Raw genomic sequence first — 20,409 nt, forward strand, 5'->3', positions numbered from 1 at the left:
CTGAGGTGCTTCAAAATCTTCTGAACTCTTGTAGTGGAGTATCTATGGACATTTCTAAGCCATGATCTGATTTGAATGCTTTAGTTCCAATTGCTCATAGTTTGTTTCTTATTTGCCCTCAAGTCTGATTTCTCTTTATGTGTATACGTTGGAGTTATGTTGCTTCCCATGTGAATTAGTGTTAATTAGTGTTAATTATTGTTCTTTTATTCCCTTTTAACAGGTTGCGGTTTCTGTGTTCCCTTACCTTCTTCGTTTTTCGTTCACCCTGGATGATGTCTTGCGTGTGCCCCTCATCCTGCGATCCCTCATCCGGCGTCTGGCCTCCTTCGTGTGGCTCCACCTACCCCAACATGATTGTTCGTTTGTGGTATGTTTTCTCTATTTTTTGTATGTCATCTCTATTGTTACTGTTCTTATTCTTGTTCTGTCTCTTTCCTTCCCACTATCTTCGCTTTCTCCCTCTTTCTCTCTTTTCTCCTCTACTTCATTTATATTCTCGGCTTATTTTTCATGCTTCTTATGTAATTCATTTCTTTCTTTGCTGTCTTATGATCGTCTATATGTCTTATTGCTATCTCGCTACAATAATATCTTTTTTCTGTATTTTACTGCATTCTTCACATGTTTTTTGCTGCATGCATGGCATCCTCTTTAAGAATTGTTTTTGCTAAGTTTAGAAAGATTTAAATGTCGTTAAACATTATATCTTGGAATGTTAAGGGTTTGGGTTCTCCTATCAAACGTCAACGAGTTTTGTCACATGTTGCAAATTTGAAAGGTGACATTGCTCTTCTGCAGGAAATTCATATACAAGATACTGAGATAACTAAGTTACGGCGAAATTGGGTGGGCCACGTGTTTGCATCTCCGGGCTCAGGAAAACGCAACGGGGTTTATGCTCCTACCACACACGATAAATTGTTCTGGCCCCATATTCTTTCTCTTTTAATGCAATGCACTGATGAATATTTGGTTTTTGGTGGGGATTGCAATATGGTTGTAGACCCCTTTATTGACAGGCATTCTAAATCCAGATTTGTCCCCTCCGCTGCACATTCCCAATTCACCTCCACTATTTCTCAAAGAGCTCTGGTAGACTCTTGGAGACTCTGCCACCCCACGCTCCAAGAATATACTTACTACTCACCTGCCCATTCCTCCCAATCCCGAATAGACTACCTTTTTATTTCCAAGGCTCTACTTCAACACACTTCCCGGGCGGACATAGGATCTATATTGATTTCTGACCATGCTCCCGTTTCCTTGAGTTTAGATCTACTCCCTCCCACTAAAGGGTCCAGACGCTGGAGGTTTAATAATTCCCTTTTATTGGATCCTAAATTCACACCAGCCTTTCTCGAATTTGCCTCCTTATTTTTTGAAGAGAATGAATCTCCTCAACTGTCTCCTCAACTTATATGGGATTCCTTCAAAGCTGCCTCGAGGGACTTCATCATATCCTTTGTTGCTCAAAAACGTCGTGCAGCCTTTCTTTCATCTCAATCACTCAACTTACAAATTAAAAAGTTAGAACATCTTTATTACATGTCAAATAGCCAATCCATTCTAAAAACTCATTAACGCTAAGCTTTCCTTTAACAAAGTATCTACTGACTCTGCAAATTTGTACTTGCTTAAATCGAGTGCTAAATATTACACTGCACAGAACAAATCCGGTAATCTCCTGGCTAAGTACCTCAAGGTTAAAAAAGAACGTACCAAAATTGAATCTATCACATCGTCATCTAATACTGTGCTCCATAGGGATGAGGACATTCTCTTGGAATTTTCCAATTTCTACAAAACATTATACACCCCAGAGTCTTCACCCCTTCTATCTGATATCGATCAGTATTTAGCCTCCATTTCTCCTCCTACTTCTTCTTTGAGCGTGGACTTTTCCTCCCTAGAGTCTGATATCCAAGATAAAGATATTCTTAAGGCTATTCAGTCACTCAAAAAGGGGAAAGCTCCGGGTCCGGACGGCTTTACAATAGAATTCTACACACATTTCTCTAATTTACTTATTCCCAAATTACTTAAATTATTCTTATTCTTTATTGCTTCCCGGAGTTCTGACGGTTCATTTCAAGAGGCTCTAATTTGTCTTCTCCCTAAAGAAGGTAAAGACCATTCCCTATGTAAAAATTACAGACCTATTTCTTTAATTAATTTGGACTATAAAATTTTCGCGAAAATTCTTGCACTTCGTCTGGATAATATTTTACCCCACTTAATAGGCAAGGAACAATGTGGTTTCATTAAAGGTCGCCACCTTTCGGATAATACTCGTCTCTTTTTCAATGTTCTCAGTAAGTCTCATTCCCATCCTTCCTCACTAGCAGCCGTGGCTTTAGACGCTGAGAAAGCTTTTGATAGAGTTAACTGGCAGTTTATCTTTTCAACCCTTACCTGGTTTGGTTTCGGCCCTAAATTTCTATCTTATGTTTCATTGCTTTATTCTTTCCCAAAATCATTTATTCTGGCTAATGGATTAGTTTCTTCGTCTTTCCCATTACTCAGAGGAGTCAGACAGGGTTGTCCTCTTTCTCCGCTTTTATTTATCCTGACCCTAGAACCCTTCTTATCTAAAATCCGGATGAACAAGAACATCACTGGTTTTCCTTATGGTGATCAGCAATTAAAAATCTCGGCTTATGCCGATGATATTCTTTTATTTATTTCTAACCCCCAGTCTTCTTTACCGGCTTTCCTCTCAGAAGTCTCTACTTTCTCCTCGGTCTCAGGGTACAAGCTGAATGTAGACAAATGCGAAATTCTTCCATTAAATAAGTATTGTTTCCATGCTGACTTTGTATCTTCCTCCTTTCACTGGAGTCCTGCGAAGATTAAATATTTAGGCCTATGGTTCACTCCATCTATTAAAGATACTGTAGCGCTCAATCTTAAAAATCTTCTGTCAACTTTATCCGACTCTACAGCGCGATGGCACCCCTTGTTTTTATCCTGGTGGGGTAGATTGGATTCTATAAAAATGATGTTGGTTCCTATAATTTTATTTTTCTTGTCCAATCTTCCTGTTAACATTCCCAAATCCTGGTACAAAAAAATATACACTATTCTCTCGCAATTTTTGTGGCAAAAGAAAAAGTCTAGAATGTATTTTTCCAAGCTCAAACAACCTAAGCACTTGGGTTGTGTCAATTTCCCCGACTTTGCATCTTATCATACCTCCTTCTTCCTGAAGAACTCCTCTGCAGTACTCTCACAGAACGCAACAGATTTGCTGTCCTTGCCTCTGTGGGTAGAAATTGAATCTCATTTCATTACCCCCTTCTCTTTTGATGAATTCCTGTCTTTATCTAACACTCCCCAAAAGTTTTCCCTTCCCATTCTTATGCATATGCGTAAAATATTTCATCCTATTATGATAGATGGTTTAGATGTCCGAAATAGGTTCTTACGTTCTCCGATTTGGTATAACAACCGTATTAAGATTAAAAACCGGACAATTTTCTGGAAGGATTGGTTCAATCTTGGCCTTAAGTGGACACATCAGCTTTTTCTAGGGGATACCTGTATACCTTTCTCTACATTACAATCGTGCTATTCCCTCCCTCCTTCGTATCACCCTAAATATATATTACTGTCCCTAGCAGCTCAAAGTTCCTATGATGAACTTATGACTTCTTCTGTGCAGTCCTCCCCTTCTCCAGTTCCAATCTCATTCTTAACAGGGAACACTTCAGCTTCTCAAATTTATAACAAATTAAGATTTACTGGTCAGTCTCGTAGTAAATCGGCAGTTGAGTCTAGTTGGGAGTCTGATTTATCTACATCCTTTTCCACTTCAACTTGGGATAAAATTTGGATTAAACTTCGGAAAGCTTCTAGGGCAGCAAATATCACACAAACACTGTTCTTTTTATATAACAGACTCTTACTCACTCCTGCTAAGCTACATCAAATTAATCATCTATCTCCCTCTACCTGTTGGTCATGCCCGGCCCCGGTTGCAGACCTTATGCACATGTTATTTACTTGCCCAGTTATTCATCAATTTTGGTCTAGGGTGTGGCAACAAATTAATAAAATATTTCATACGCAAATCCCATTTTCTTTTGTCCATATTTTTCTAGGTAGTGTTGCGGAAGTTTGGTCCTCTTCCACCTCCCTTAATATCCTCATTATTGATTTACTTATTGCTGTTGCCTTTCAACAAATTACCAAATCATGGAAAAATGCCTCAAATGTTTCTTTTCAGGCCTGGTGGTATGGAGTTTGTTATAACCATCGATTAGATAGGGCCTATGTTCACCCGATTACATTAGCCATTAAACGTGACTTGCTGTGGCTGCCGGTGACTAACTTCCTAAATGTGTCTGCTCGATCGTTGCCATCGCATACCCCAGTTATAGAAGAAGTTTCCAAGCCTCCATAGATTATAATCAGTTCATTATGTTTGTATTTTGTGCCTTATTCTCGATATACAATTAAGTTTGTAGTAGTGAGATCAACATGATATTTGTGTTGTATATTAGACCAATGTTTTCAATGATATAAGCATATGATATTTCTATCTGTTTACTTTTCCTCCTCTCTCTCTTTCTTTCCCTTTCCTACCTCCTTTTTCTTCTCTCCTTTTCTTACTTTTTCTTTCCTTACTGTACGCAATATTTTTTCTACTTTGTACCATTGATTTATACTGTATTGTATTATTGCTCTATCTTATGTTTATTTCCAATAAACTTTTCTTTAAACTCAACAAGTGGACTAACTAATTAACTAACTAATGAACTAAAAACCCACGGTAAAGCTTAGAAGTCAGTGAAAGATACATGGGCAGCAAAGGTAAAGAAGTCCAGTGCCCTTGCGTGGCATGCTGGGATTTGTGGTCCTGTTTAACCTACTACAAAATCGGGACATGTCCAATCAAAATAAAATTCCTGGACTGCATGACCCTACCTGAACTCGAAGAAGACTATTTCCAGCTGATCAATGTCCAATTCACTTGTATAAATGACACGCTTGTTTGGGACTGCCGCAGGGTATTATGGTATCCATACTGAGCCCAGGAGGAGGGGCTCTAATGGCCGGCAAGCACTTATACAAAAACGCTTTCCAAAGCGCACACACTCACGAGTGTTGGCAAAGTTTAAACAAACGTTATTATTGTCACGGGTAATCGCCCGTGTGGACGTCCGAACCGGACTTCCTAAAGCATTTTTTATTCAGATGTTTAGATGATAAATGTTATCATCTAAACATCTGAATAAAAAATGGTTTGGGAAGTCCGGTTCGGACGTCCACACAGTGATCTTGGGAGCCTTTAGATGCTCTCAAATCAACATTGGCCCTACAGATTGGATGTTAGAGAGGCACGAGGATCTCCGTAAAAATATAATTCAAGTTAATATCTTTCCGAAAACAAAAACCTTACATTTTAATGCAGGAAAAAGTATGATATGAAGATAATTTAGACTGAGTGTAACAGGGGGCGGGTCCCTCATTTTAAACAGGACTGGAGGAATAAAACCGTGTAGAATACGTGCAAGGAATTTTCCCTCAGTGCTAAAATAACAGGTTTATTCAACCAAACTCTACTGCTCTCACACACTCAATCTCAGAAAGATGAAACCCGAGACCATCTTTAGAAAGTAAAGCTTATGGCCTGCAAGTTAAAGAGTTATCTGTAACAGGCACACAACCCACTGTACTCATTTTCGCTACAGGGGCAAGCATAGAGAACAAAGGACAACACTATTTCACGTTACACAAGAGGAAAGCAATGGGAGTTCCAGGGATAAAACCGGAGAGCAGGCAGGCTGTGAGTGAAGAGCAGGCAAGGAACGGGCAGACCGGTAGGGCTTGTCCGCTCCTTGTTGTCTTCCTGCCACCACATTAGGTTTCTATGAATGTCATGTTTAAAAAGCGAAGGGGAGGAGGGATGCAAATGAGGTAGAAGAAGTAACAGACACCACGGGTGGGGGGGAAGCAAAACAGAGTGCAGGTGGGGAAGAGGCATGGAGTACATGGGTGAGTGCTCAGAGGACATGGGAAAGCAAATAATAGAGAGGGCAACATGATGGGCAGGGGGAGAAAAGCAAATGAACGAGAACAAATTGAAGCTGGGGATAAAAGCGCGCACACACACTCTTTACAGGTAATTAGTTGTGTGCATTCAGCACTTTTGCAGCTATGTGCGAAGTTCGATTGCTCAGCCTGCCTCCTGTATTGTATTGGTTATTGTCCCTTTAATTCTGTTATGTGGAGTGTGGGGTGGAATACTCTTTGTCACCTTCATGAGTTCCAATCCAGGGCGTCAGTTGCTACTGGTGTCCTGCAGTGGAAGTCGTACCGCCTGGCGCTCACCTGTTTCCCTTGAAATAAATCATTTAATGATTCTACAATACGCTTCCTCCTCTTTAAAATTGGTGACGAGTGGAAAAAGTATTCATCTTCAGAACCAACAGGATAACAAAAGAAGAGAACAACTCTTTTCTGGATATATGAAGACTTCGTCGTGCCTGCGAATGCTAGGGTAATGCAGATCACCTTTCAGGTGTTTCCGGACCTTCGGTAATGTAAATCTAATCTTTATTTATATACCGGAGCAGGAAAAGCTAAGAAAATGACCTACCTTCCAGTTGCGGGTCCCGCGAGCAAACAGACAGCGGCAGCGTCTTTCAAGCTGCTGAAGCGTTCCTACCGCGAGCGGAGATCTCGTGCCCGCATGCACGTGTTATATTATTGAACAGGCACGTCATCGCGCAAGGTTACGAACGCGACCTTTGTGTGGTGGCCATTTTCAGGAAAACAATCACAAAAGTGAGATATCGGAGCTGTCAAACCCATACTGCCATGAAGGATTATTTTAAACGGGATATTTTGTGTTAATCAATATGAAATAAGGAAAGACATGAGGAAACAGGTGAGAGAGTCAGGGTTTGATTAAAAACAGTTTTTTTGGAATTTTAATTGTTTTTAACATATCACAAGTAAACTATCTGATAGATTGTGGATTATATCTTTTTTGGGAGACTATGCCATAAGTGATTATAAAGACTTAGTATGACCACTATTAAATGTATTTATGGAACAAGGAGACCAAGGAATAGAAGAAAATATAGCACAACAGAATTTCACAAATAGTAATCCACATGCATTTTGGGTGAATGGTTCTCAGCCAAGTATTAAGTGGGTGGAGTGGAATGAGTATTTTGTAAATTGCATTGAGGCTATTGATGAAGCAGGGAAAATGAAACATGAGCAAAAAAAAAAAGAGGATTTTGCTTCACTCCTTGGGACCAGTAGGTTTAAAAACATTCTCGCATGTCCAATAGTGCAGGAGGATTAGAGAATGTGTTTGATGCTGCGTTGAAAGACTTGGATAAATACTTTGCACCAAAGGTGTGTATTGGAGTAGTGAGACAAATTCTTTCAAAGGAAAAAAAATAAAGAAGAACTTGTGGATGACTGGCTGGATGACCTTAAAAAACTTGCAATTGACTGCAAGTTTGGAGGCTTACATGACGATCTTATTCTTGACCAATTGGTAATGCACAGTAACAATTCCTCCATCCAAGATCGATTGTGGGTGAATGGTGATGCACCTTTAGATGATATTTTGGCGATTGTAAGAAAAGCTGAAATGTCTGGGAGGTGTGCCACAGTGGTCAAAGAGTCAGAGAAAGATGGTGGAGGTGTGTTCAAACTACAAAATCCAACTAGGAACCAAGGCCAAAATATAAATGGACAGTGGCGGAACCAATCACAAAAGAACGCAGGAGTAGAAAGAAAATAGGAAGAGAGAAGATGCTATCGTTGTGATAGCAGAGAACACCTAGCATTCAGCAAATATTGTCCTGCTTTAAAGAAAAAATGTGGTATATGTGGGCTGATAGGACATTTCAGTAAGATGTGTCGTAGGAAAAATAATGTAAAATATGTGAGTGTCAATGAGGAGGAAACTGAAGGGGATGCTGAAGTTGAAGACAGTTGTGTTAAGAGTTTACAAACAAATTCTCTTTTGAATGTTGTGGATAAGTGTGTGAAAGGGAAACCTATATGTGATATATCCTTGGGAGGTGTTAAAGTCAGTGTGCATGCCGATTCAGGATCGCCTTACACCATTGTTAATGAGAGCGTTTGGAAAGATAAGTTTGAGGGAAAAATTGGTAAACATTTATCCCCTACAGATGTGAATCCGGTAAGTTCCACTGGGGAAAGGATTGACATGCTTGGATTCAAGTGGCTTACCGTTTTGTTTAAAGGGAGGTCTGCAAGAAGTAAATTATATGTAGCGAAAAAGGGTCCGTCAGTACTTGGTTGGTTTGACCAAAAGAATCTACACATCATCCTGGATCCAAACAGTGTGGGAAAGGTACTCATAATGGATGAGACTAGTAAAATGGGGGATGTTCTAGTAAAAAAAATTCCAGGAGTTTTTGGAAAAGGTTTAGGAGCACTCAAAGGTTTTGAACACAAGATTAAATTAAAAGGACAAGCTGAACCAAAGATTCACACAAAGTGAGACCGATACTTATATTAATAAGAGACGAAGTTAAAAAGAGCTTCAAGGGCTATTGTCCAAGGGGGTAATTGAGGAAGTGGAGAGTTCGGAATGGATTTCTCCGGTCGTAATCGCATGCAAAAGTAATGGAAAAATCCGCTTATACATTGATTTGCGCAATTTGAACAGTAATATTGTTATTGAAAGATTTCCTCTTCCAAAAATCAACTAAATGGTCTCTTCTTTGAGAGGGGCGAGCTGGTTTACTACCATAGATTTATCGGCAGCGTACCACCAAGTTATGCTGTCACCTGAATCTAGGAAACTCACGGCATTCATTACACCATTTGGATGCTACCAGTTTAAATGCATGCCATTTGGTTTGGCCTCAGCCGCTGCGGTTTTTCAGCGGCTGATGCACGAACTGTTTGGAGAGGTGAAGGGGGTGAGTTTCTTTCAGGATGACATTCTGGTTGCTGCAAAGAATGAGGAGGAACACAACCATATTCTCAATGAGGTCTTAGAAATATTACAAAAAGCTGGACTGAGTGTAGAACTTAGCAGGTGTAAATTTGCACAAAGGAGTGTATCGTATCTCGGACACATAATAAGTGAGAAGGGTGTGAAACCAAAACCATCAGTGGTGAATGCTGTTGTAGATTCACCTGCCCCAAGTAATACGGATGAAGTCAGATCATTTCTGGGTATGGCACAGTATTGTGCCAAATACATACCAAACTTTGCTAGTAAGATATTCAACATACGTTCCCTTCTCAAAAAGAATGCAAAATTTGAATGGTCGGTTGAGTGTGGAAGAGAGTTTGAAAAGATTAAAGCTGATTTGGGAAGTGTTAATGCCTTGGGCAGTTTTGATCCAAATTTAGAATGTTTGTTGACCACTGATGCAAGTGACAAGGGATTGGGTGCAGTCCTTTCACAGAAAATGGATAATGGTACTGAGAAATTGAAGGTAGTGTTGGGAGCTTCTGCTAGGTTAGCAAGAATATCGATGAGAATGAAGGAATATATTTATCGGATTGTTTATGTGCCTGGCAAGGATAATGTAGTGGCTGACTGTCTGTCTGTCAAGACTGCCCTCACCACTGGAAGAATGCCTATATGATCCATGGGGCGAAATCAGCATTGCTTTAATCCATGATTCTGGTGCACCGATTATTACCAAAGAGGAGTGGATGAATGAACAATATAAGGACATGTTGTTACAGGCTGTCTCTGATCATATTCGCAAGGGATGGCCAAAGAAACACCTCATTAGTGGCAAATTGAAAGCCTTTTGGGATGTACGGACTGAATTGTCATTGGACAGAGATTTGTTACTTAGGGGTGAGGGGATAATTCCACCTAAGGCTGTACAGAAGAGAGCATTACACAATTGTGTCATGAAGGACATTTTGGCATAGTTAGAAGCAAATTAATGGTCAAAGGAATTGTTTGGTGGCCAGGCGTTGACAAAGATGTAGAGAAATTTGTAAGAGTGTTCAGTTTGTTCTTCTGCGGATAAATCACTGAAGACCTTGATGCCTCCAATGAGTGAAGGTCTCATTCCTGATCTTCCCTGGGAAGTGATAGCAATTTACATTTTTGGACCAGTAGGAAAATCAAAAGAATATATCTTAGTTGTAATTGATTTGTTCACTAAATGGCCTATAGTTAAGATTGTAGAGAAAGTAGACACACATACTGTTTTGAAGTTTTTGGACAAATTATTTGTATTAGAAGGGTTGCCGGTATGTCTTCTAAGTGACAATGGAGTACAATTCACATCCAATTTGGCGAAAGAGTATATCCAAAAATGTGGGATCAAAAAAAAGACTACCTCTCTTTATAACCCGAGTGGAAACGGTACTGTTGAAAGATCCAACAGAGTATTAAAAGGTGTGATTCAGGCTGCAATGAGTAAAGGGTTAGAGTGGAAATTAGAAATACAGAAAGTAATTTGGGCTTATAGGACAACAACGCATTCTGCAACCAGTTTGTCCCCTTCTGTTATAATGAGAGGTAGGACACCGAGATCCAAGTTTAACCCAAGTTAGATCCTGGAAGGAAAGGTTGAACAATGGTCACCTAGGGAGATAAAGAAAAATGTGGTATTTGCACATATGAAAAGTAAAGAGTTATGACGCACGACATGGCACAAAGGATGTTCCTGTTATGGTTGGTGGCTGGATTCACATCAAAAAACCAATTAAAATTCCGAAGGGTGAGAGCATGTATGAGGAACCACAGCAGGTGGCAGAAATTCTTCGGAATGCTAGAAGACTTAAGGATGGTAGAGTGTGGAACCCAAAAAATTTTGCTTTAGATTCTAATCAGCAGCGTCGGGTGGATAGTAGCACTTTTGAGCATCCTACTAACTTTGAGTGGGTGGAGGATTACTTTGATCAAAGTGCCTTACAATCTGAGTTAAGTGCGGACACTTGTGTGACAAGTAAAGGCATGGTGAGTGATGAATCATCAAAGACAAGTCAAATTTTCATTGATGTCAGAGAAGAACCCTTTTCTCCCGAGGATTTCTATTCTTGTTTGAGAAGAGAGAAGGGGTTTGCGAGTACTTCTAATTGTAACAATGAACATATTGAGGAGAGCGACAAGGTTGTCATTGCAAAAAGGAAAAGAGTTCTTCCAGGATGGCTCAGTGAATATGTCAGATAGTAATTTCTCATTTGTTATTCACAATCACTTTAGAGTATGTTTCTTTTTCCTGTTACGTTCGTTTCCTTTCTCTTCGAAGAGAGGGGGATGTGTAGTATATGCATTGTATTGGTTATTGTCCCTTTAATTCTGTTATGTGGAGCGTGGGGTGGAATACTCTGTCACCTTCACGAGTTCCAATCCAGGGCATCAGTTGCTACTGGTGTCCTGGTGTGGAAGTCGTACCGCCTGGCGCTCACCTGTTTCCCTTGAAATAAATCATTTAATGAATCTACACTACGCTTCCTCATCCTTACAGTAAGTCACAGCATTTAAACACGCAGAGAACAGAAATTCCCCTGCCAGAGAAGTGATCATCCAGGGCACCGAGCCGCCCTCTGAAAAGTAAAAATATGGACAGCAAAGCACCGCTGTGTGCTAGCTAGCAAGTGGCGAGGAGACAGGGAAAGAAAAAGAAGTGCATCGAAACAAAACATCTGGCCCAACAGTGAAAGCATCCAAGTAGCACGGGCAATAGCCAGGGCTGGAAAATAAGTCATAAGGTGGGACAAATGTACAGTACACACCAATGAAAACAATGGAATTTTTAAAGGGAGACCAAGCAACCAATAGAAATTCACTGGGCATGTCAAAGTCCACAGAGGGATTACTTCATGCCTCGCAGAGCAGCGCATGTGCGATGGCCTAAGTTCGACCTAAAAATATGGGTGCTTTATAGCATTCAGATGTACATATAACCAGTGTAGGAATCCTTTTTAGTTTTAAAGTTCAACACAGGAAAAGAGGATTCTTATTGGCCCAAAGAAACTGTAGTACTGGCTGTGAATTACTGTAACCTGAAGACAGTGTAGAAATGAATAAGAATAGAAAAGCATTTATAAAGTTAAGTATTAGTCCTCCAACCCTGGCTTTAAAATGCACTACTTTTTAGGAGGATCTGCACACGAGTAGGAAAAGTGTCACCATTCTCACTGCAAGACAGCCAGTGTCTGAATTGGGCTGACCCAGCATCCAATGCTGTATGTTCTGTATGGGGGGAAGTAAAATGTGAATGAACAGACCAATGGATGAATAGGGCTGACTCAAAGTATGAGTGTATATATAACTTGCTATGAAGGACCCAAAGTGGAAGTACTTTTTTGGGGGGTGGAAATTTGATGCAGGTTTGTCAAACAGCACCAACATGATTAAGAAAACAAAAATAAAAACATATTCATCCAAGTGTGTCACCCAAACCGACGCTCACTTCAGAACGGGTGCTGTCGCAAGCAGTGGTGTGCTGCTAAAAATTCAACCAAACATTGTAGAAAACAGGATGGCGCACACTCAAGGCAATTCAAAAATAAGTTATTTTATTCCAGTCCCGTGGCTGAACAAATGAGTCTTGGCCATGACGGCCTTCGTCAATGTCGAGCTCGACAGTACAACGCGGATCCCCCACTAGCCGTCCAACTCCACAGTGTGAACTATTGTCTGTCAAGGGGAGGGAGGCAGAGGGTTCTCCCAGTGGACTCACCGTGCAGATAGCATCGACTAAACCTTGCTGCTGTGCTTCATGTGCTGTTGGCCGGTTAACCCTTGTTGGGACACCACTGTGTGTCGGGTATGCCAATTACTGAATGGGCACCCTTTTCGGTATCGGCACACTGCAGAATAACGGGTATAAGCAGCGCACCAAATGGAAGTGCAGAGTAAAGGTAATACACCCTTAAGAATTAAGAAGGGGCAGAGTCTTGACCTTTGAGGGAGGGGTGGCTGGAACATTCAAAAGGACCCCAGGTGAAACTGTTCTATCTTGAAATTGGCACTGAGGAAAGCTGAAACACGTCTTTGTTTCTTGGTGAGAAATAAATCACTGTGGATTTACCCTAGCTGTGTCAGACCCTTTCAAAGAGGGAAGGGGTACTGGTTTCGATACACATACATATATTACCTTCTGGCGGTCGCCAGTAGGTAGTTATAGTTAGGACCACGTTTCCATAGGAAATCCGCAACATTCTATTTGGAATAACTTTTGCGCCGGTCGACGAATCCTCGCGAAATTTTCAAAATAGGTGGGGCGCTACGCTCCGCTCCTTCCCTGAAAGTCTCGGGGGGATTCATCAAGTGGGGGCTGAGAAAAAAGGGGGGTCCCAAAACGCGTTTTTCCCATGCATTTTTCCATAGGACCTTTAGACACAGCTACAGCCCGAACGGCTGAACAGAGTTCCTTGAAATTTGGCAGAGAGGTAGTCTACAGGTCAAGGAAGTGCCTTTTGTAGGTTTGGTGTAAATCTGTTCAGTAGATTCTGAGAAAATAGCCTTTAAATCAATATATATATCTGAGCCAGCTTACGGTGCGCTTACGGTGCGCTTACCGTACGCGTACGGTGACGTGCGCGATTCTGATTGGCTGTTAGATCTTAGTAAACATTCGAATCGGTCGAAACCAGGAAGCGGCGGCCGCCATTTTCTCTCTCGCACTCTAAAGCGGAGAGGAAAAACAAAGGCAAAAAACATGTAAAGGGACTGTTTTAACAGCTCCTTACCACCTAGCCTTGATTAATGGGTCCCCACAGTTCCCCCAAGTTCAAAAATTTCTTTTTTTTTTTTTACGAAAAATCGCCAATTGCGCACGGTAAAAAAAAAAAAACAAAAAAAAAAAAAAAAAAAGAAATTATCCACCCTCTCCCCACCCCGTGTGCAAATTGTGCCCGCAGGGCACCATTTGTGCATGGCATACAACCATTGTAGAAAATGTAAAAGCTTACCTTTCACAGCGAAGCGCATAATATGTCCTCCATGTGCGCACGGTGCGCGAAGCGCACGGTGCGCGAAGCGCATCGTGCGTACATGGCCCATCCACGGCACTAACTGCGTAAAGTGGGCGCGCGGTGCGCGAAGCGCACCGCGTGCTCACTGTGCGCGCACGGTGCGCGAAGCGCACCGTGCGCGCACGGAACGAACTGCGTTAAGTGGCCGCGCACGCCACGAATGGCGTAAATTAACTTAGCATTTAAAAAACCGTACAAATTCACTGAAAAAAACCATAGGTTTCACACACGTTATAGTTAGGAATTAGCATTTTAAAAACCTTGCAAATTCAATGAAAAAACCATAGGTTTCACACATGTTATAGTTAGCTGGACATTTTACTGATAAAAAACCAATGAAATTCCCCTGTTATAGTTAGTGCAGGCAACTATAACTCACATGACCGCAATCCTCTGCTGATGACATATGTGTCTTTATGAAAAAAAAATATTTGTAATATATGTATAGCTAAAATTTAATGGAAGAAGACATGGGCAAATAAGTGTCTAAATACAGTAGTAGCATCAGCAGAGGATTGCGGTCACGTGAGTTATAGTTGCCTGCACTAACTATAACAGGGGAATTTCATTGGTTTTTTATCAGTAAAATGTCCAGCTAACTATAACATGTATGAAACCTATGGTTTTTTCATTGAATATATATATATATATACACAACTAAAACTGTCTCTTGATGCCCTGAGATGGTAGTTACACCTGGAATTAAGATATTTGAGAGAAAATGCTCAAGCATTCTATTAGCATCCCAAGACCAACACTATATTTAGTCCAATATTGCAAAGTATTTAGTTCCTACAGCAGATGATGCGAGTGACAATGCTTAAGACAATAGTCACTCGAGTCTTATCGTTGAGAATCAAGAGTCTTAAAGTACCATTGATAGTCTGCTGAACAAAGATGTTAATGGCATTCTACTTTATTACTTTGGTAAAATGAGGTATTTTGCAAAGGAATATCAAATAAGCAGTTATAACAATCATGCCAACAGAGATAAGAAATGTAATGAACTTATCTGCTTGGAGCTACATATAAAAGAGGCAGAATGTTACGGGCTCATGCCTTTTATTTGTTCTGAATGTTCTATTCTGGAACCCTTTTACTTTATGATGTATGCTGCTGCTTGGGACTGCATTAAAAGTTATATTCATAATGGTAGCCTCCGATCTTGTAATGAAATCAAGAGTCTTAAAGTATCATTGATAGTCTGCTGAACAAAGATGTTATGGACATTCTACTTTATTAATTCAGGTACGTTTAATGATGCACAGTCCACCCTTGACAAGCATTTTGCTAACCATGCCAAAGTGAACCAAGTATAAAGGTTAATGGACAGAAAGTAATTTATAGTCATTTAGAGAAAACAAACGGGCCGTCTGCTTCTTTTTGACTGCGGCCTATGCTGCTGATGGGCAATGGTAATGTGCTCTATTACTGAGCATAGACGTAATAAATACTGTCTGCCTATCGTTTTTAAGCTGATATTACAAAGGTTCACAAGAAATACTTCTACATAAGGAAAAAGTGGGTTTGTATATAGAAGTGCTTATAGTGGCTAAAAGAGGTAGCCCCTTGGTGGGAAAATCTTGCTGGATACTACATTTACGGCCCATTAGTCAAGGAAAACACTGGTGGGGGAAGAGTAGAAGAGATGCTGAGGCGAACAAGGAAGAGGTAGAATGACTACTAAGTGAAAGATTGATTACAAAAAATAATGTTGCCTTTGTGTGGCGTTCTTAACGCTATTTGCTCCCTAACAGCAAGGATAACGTGATGATGGTCAACTTCAAAAGATACAGGAAAGTCTAGTAAAGCCACAACGCTTTAAAATGCCCTTGTCAAAGTTCAGCCTCTTAATCATGTCCAGAAGGACGGTTACATATGCCTTTTACATCTATGTCAATCTGTAAAGGGTTCAGAAAACAAATGGAGTCCATAAAATGTTATGATTGGTTAAGTTCAACGTTTTCCTCTTTGCCATTGGCTGGATATAGGAAGCTGCAAGAGTCATGAATGTATCAAATTTCTGGTTTTAAGCTATTTTTCCTCAATAGCAGTGTAACCACCAGATATTTTTGAAAAGAAGTAACTGAGTGACTGAGCAATGTTACGTTAAAAGAGTTACGGAACAGATTAACAGTGGGAGATGGATACAATATCTGGTTGAACTTCTGGTGGACAGGAATTACGTAAGAAACATCAAGATTTACTCTTGGCAGAAAAGTATATTCTCTTACTGGTCAATGTCTAATAGTATGAAAGAAGCTAAAGTTGAAAAAGGGCATCTTCACCATAGGACATTAGTGGAGCTCATTTTGACCGAGACGTGCATATGGATATCTTGGGTCTTACTACTTAAGGTGATCTCTAAACTAGACTATGTCAATCTGATACTCACCAGCAAACCAAAATCCCACCTAGCCAGTGCTTAAGTTGAGCTACTGGTTTCCGGTGCGCGCTACCCGCACTTATTTGTAAAAATCGGCACTTGTGGTACCGGGACTTAATTGTCAAAAACAGCGCCTGTGCCGCTGTCCAAGATGACCACACAGCTAAATATTATTCAGTATACATATTAAAAAAAGACTATTACCTGCAAACCCAGCCATTCTTATAGCTTTGTGGGCCTGGAAAAGTACATGATGTCACACTTGTAAGAGTGTGATATTTAGTAGTGGTGTTGTTACTATCATTGGCAGCGCAGACAGGGGCAATGTATGGTGCAGTGGCCTCCTGACGAGCGCCCTGGCACTTTTTTTCTTTTTTTAAAACAAATTAAGCACTTTATCTAGGCTCCATGAAGGCCACCCTAACTGAAGCTGCAAGACTCATGTCAGGGGAACAATGCTATGACCACATCGCTCCCACACTATCTAGTATAGAATGGCTCCCAATCGAAGCAAAGATGCATCTTTAAGATAGCCTGCAACATACAAAGCACATCACTGAAAAACTGCAATACACCTCGCGAACAAACTAACAATAACGAAAATGCTAACTACATAGCTCCAAAACACTACTATTGGAATCACCTTGCTTCAAGAAAGAAAAGTCATGCACATACTCCTTCACTGGAAACACACCCAGAATCAGGCAGTCCGTTCCTTCGGAGATACATACAAACCCAACCATAGGAAACTTTAAAAGCAGTGTCAGAAACAACGTAAATCAAGCAGAAATACATCCACCATAACTATATTCCCTCTAATTACATTAACCACCAGGTGTAATTTTAAAGTCTAACTACAGGTGGAGTCATGTGTTTCAGAGGCTCTTAAAATGTACAGAATGATCTAGAAAACATCAACAACTATTGTATCTACCAATGTTGGTGGGTAAATTGTATTGTATATTGTACAGTGCTCCGATACCCTTAGGTCATATACATGCGATATAAAACTCTCAAATAAATGTTTACACACTTGCTGTCAAGGTAGATAAAAACAGTAGGATTTCTGAGCTTATTTTGAGAATGTCCTACCCCGTAATAGTAGCCTCTGAAATGTGTTGACCATAATAAGATTGTCTTGTTACATGCAGCCCTCTTGTAAAGGTTTAAATGGTTTAGATAATCTGCATTGGAATCATTGATGTACATTTGCTAACACTCATTACTTTATGTTGTACTACACATGGTAGTGGAGAAGGTTTCAACGCTTTTTTCAACTAACCAAGTAAACAATTTCACTAAATTGTTCTAAAATACACACAATACATCCATAAAACCCAAGATATGCAATCTAAACAACTGTAATAGAAACAAAGCATAGCTTTGATTACAGGTATTTAGGCTTACCAATTAGAAATCGAGATTACAAGAGTCCTTACGTGATTACCTTCACTGTAATTGAATTGTTACTTAACACAGAAGATCATGACATACAGAACTGTATTAATTTAAAGTCACAGGTGGATAGCAGTACTTTCAGCAAATATTCAAACTAAAAAGGAAAGATATTAATACAACACCAATGAACAATGCTATAGAAATAGGTCAAGAGTTAGCTTGGCAAGAGGCTCATAAAACAAACCTTACCATAAAGAGCTTTTGCACTAGGTTTGGAGCCATGATCCTTGTCAGAGGAGTTGTCAAAGCCACTGCAATGAATAATAAATACAAAACTCATCAGTAACTCACATAAGAACTCATACATTTGTTGATTTCAGACCTTCCTCACATGATTAAGCTAGACACGTCATTACTGTGCGAACCACTTATAATCAGTCTACTAAAGCTGTTTTTATTTGCATTCTAGCAAGCAGCCAGTATCACATGCCATATAGTATTTAATGTAGCTAACCTTTTCCTACTACTCAGACCCTCACCTTCTGTAAGTTGTTTTCCAGCAATGATCTTAGTAGAATAGTCTTAGTTGAGAGTAATCGTGAGTGGTGGTCACATGAGAAAATATAAATAGTCCCAGTGTTAATATTTAGGAAACTTTTCCTTAGTCTATATTAAGTTCTATCCCATCCGCAACTATAAACCGCTGATTACCAGGCAGAACATCCCAGAAGAAAGTTATAGTTTTCAACTGATGTTTTAGACAAAAACATTGACAAGTAATGCATGTCTGAACTGGTTATCCACTCTGGAAGGAGTCTATTTATCTAGAAGACTTTCTGGGAAGCACTGATGTGTTTGGTTATGGTGAAGTGCCCAATGATGCCTTAAGGTAGAGCTTCCCAGTGGCTTTCATTTCCTTTAGTGGTGCAGTAAACAATCTAAGTTTCCAAACACAGAGAGCAATCCACTGATACGGACATACAACATGGGACCCACCACCACTTCACACTGTGTAGCACTGTAATGAATCTGAAAGGGCTGTTAGTGGACACAGAGAGACTAGTAGGAAGTAAAATGTCCCAGCTTAAATTATTCTCTGGGCTGAGGTGAAGGACACTAACTCATCATGTTCCAAGTCAAATTGTTAAATTAATGGAAATAATCGGGATCAAAGAAGTTTGAAATGGGCAATAAGTGCTGGTCAATTTAAGGCATCATTTTCTGAATAAGATAACTAAGGAGATCATAGCCTGAACCTCTAACTCACAATAATATTTAGTTTCCAACACCTTTCATGACATATGCATTGCACAAGAGGATGTTCGGATGATTACAGTGCGTTGCTCTGCAACCATGCTTTAGTTTGACACATGAAAATTGGTAGCATTGAAAATCTATCTTCTATCAACACCTGAAATGAAATGAAATGAAATGAAATCCGACTTATAACGCGCTACTAAGCCCGATGGGCGTCAAGGCGCCTAACCAAAAAATGCTAGTTGAGTCAAATAGACTTACTTACTGGTAGGCTTTAGTAAAATACCACGTTTTAAGTGCTTTTTTAAAGAGGATTAGTGAAGGTTGTGTCTTAATCTCTAAGGGGAGGGCATTCCATAACCGAGGGGCCACATTGGAAAAGGCCCTACTGCCCCATCTGACTTTCTTAAAACGGGGAACCACTAAGATATTCATCTCAGAGGAGCGAAGACACCTGCGTGGAATATAGCAGGTTAAAAGAGAGCCCAAAGCATTAGAGTGTACAGCCCTTAAAGCTCCAAATACCAGGATCAAAAGTTTGGTTAATAAATCCTGATGCAGATCAGTGCTCTTGCTCGTGGACAGGTCAAATGGAGCAGGCTACGATAAACGGCACACGAAGCATGGGAATATCATGTTCAGAAGTCATAAGTCTTTGTTTGATGTTTAAATTATTTTGGTAGTGGCACAAGGTGAGGAAAGATGCTCACTATGTTTTTATCAGCCAATTAGTAAGGCATTGTCGACTAGTGAGACTTGACTCCTGTTCACTGAAGACAGTATTTTAATAGACTAGCCAGCAGAAAAGAACAGGAGTATGTTACATAGTGCTTTAGCACAGAAACTGAATTGTGAACTACCTGTATAAACAGGTCATCTGCCTATGCTGAACTGAGGAGAATGATCAGTGCATTAGGCAAAGACCATTACACTCATGTAGATTGCCGCATTTTATTTTGTTCTCCTCTGACAACAGACTGTTTGTTGATGGAGTGATTTGAAAGAGTTACTTAAGTTAAATGAAAGCTTTAATGTAGATTAGTATCTATGGCATGAGAATTTGGAAGAGAAAATGTACATGGAGGCTCGTACCAATAGCAGAGCTCACTCTGCAAGGAACCAAAAATTAGGGATTGGCCATGAAGAACATTACCTCCTGCTAATTCCTATGATAATAGAATTACATCTCTGTGTTTCTCTCATTGTCCTTGTGCTGTAGATGCGGTAGGATATCTACACAAAGAGCTTGCTGGAACACCTAAGTTGAACTACATAATGAGATATGAAATGATTATCAAAGCATCTCCAGGGTGAGAAACCCATAATAAATGTGGTGGCAAGCTGAGTCGTTATAGTCTAAAGTCTGGCAGAGTGCTATAGTGCATCCTATAAAGTGTGTAATATGG

At 40.1% G+C, this 20,409-nt stretch overlaps 1 protein-coding gene across 20 annotated transcripts in view; it reads right to left on the reverse strand.

Moving 5' to 3' along the window:
• EPS8 (EGFR pathway substrate 8, signaling adaptor) overlaps window positions 1-20,409 on the reverse strand; it is an 861,544-nt gene that overhangs the window by 352,388 nt on the left and 488,747 nt on the right. For all 20 annotated transcript variants that reach the window (XM_085652654.1, XM_085652642.1, XM_085652660.1 and 17 more), the window contains one exon: window positions 17,996-18,057. In XM_085652654.1, coding sequence (XP_085508780.1) covers window positions 17,996-18,057 — 62 coding nt within the window. The remainder of the gene's footprint in view (window positions 1-17,995; window positions 18,058-20,409) is intronic.

The sequence above is a fragment of the Triturus cristatus genome, chromosome 4_1 (assembly GCF_964204655.1).
Source record: "Triturus cristatus chromosome 4_1, aTriCri1.1, whole genome shotgun sequence".
NCBI classification, from domain to species: Eukaryota; Metazoa; Chordata; class Amphibia; order Caudata; family Salamandridae; genus Triturus; species Triturus cristatus.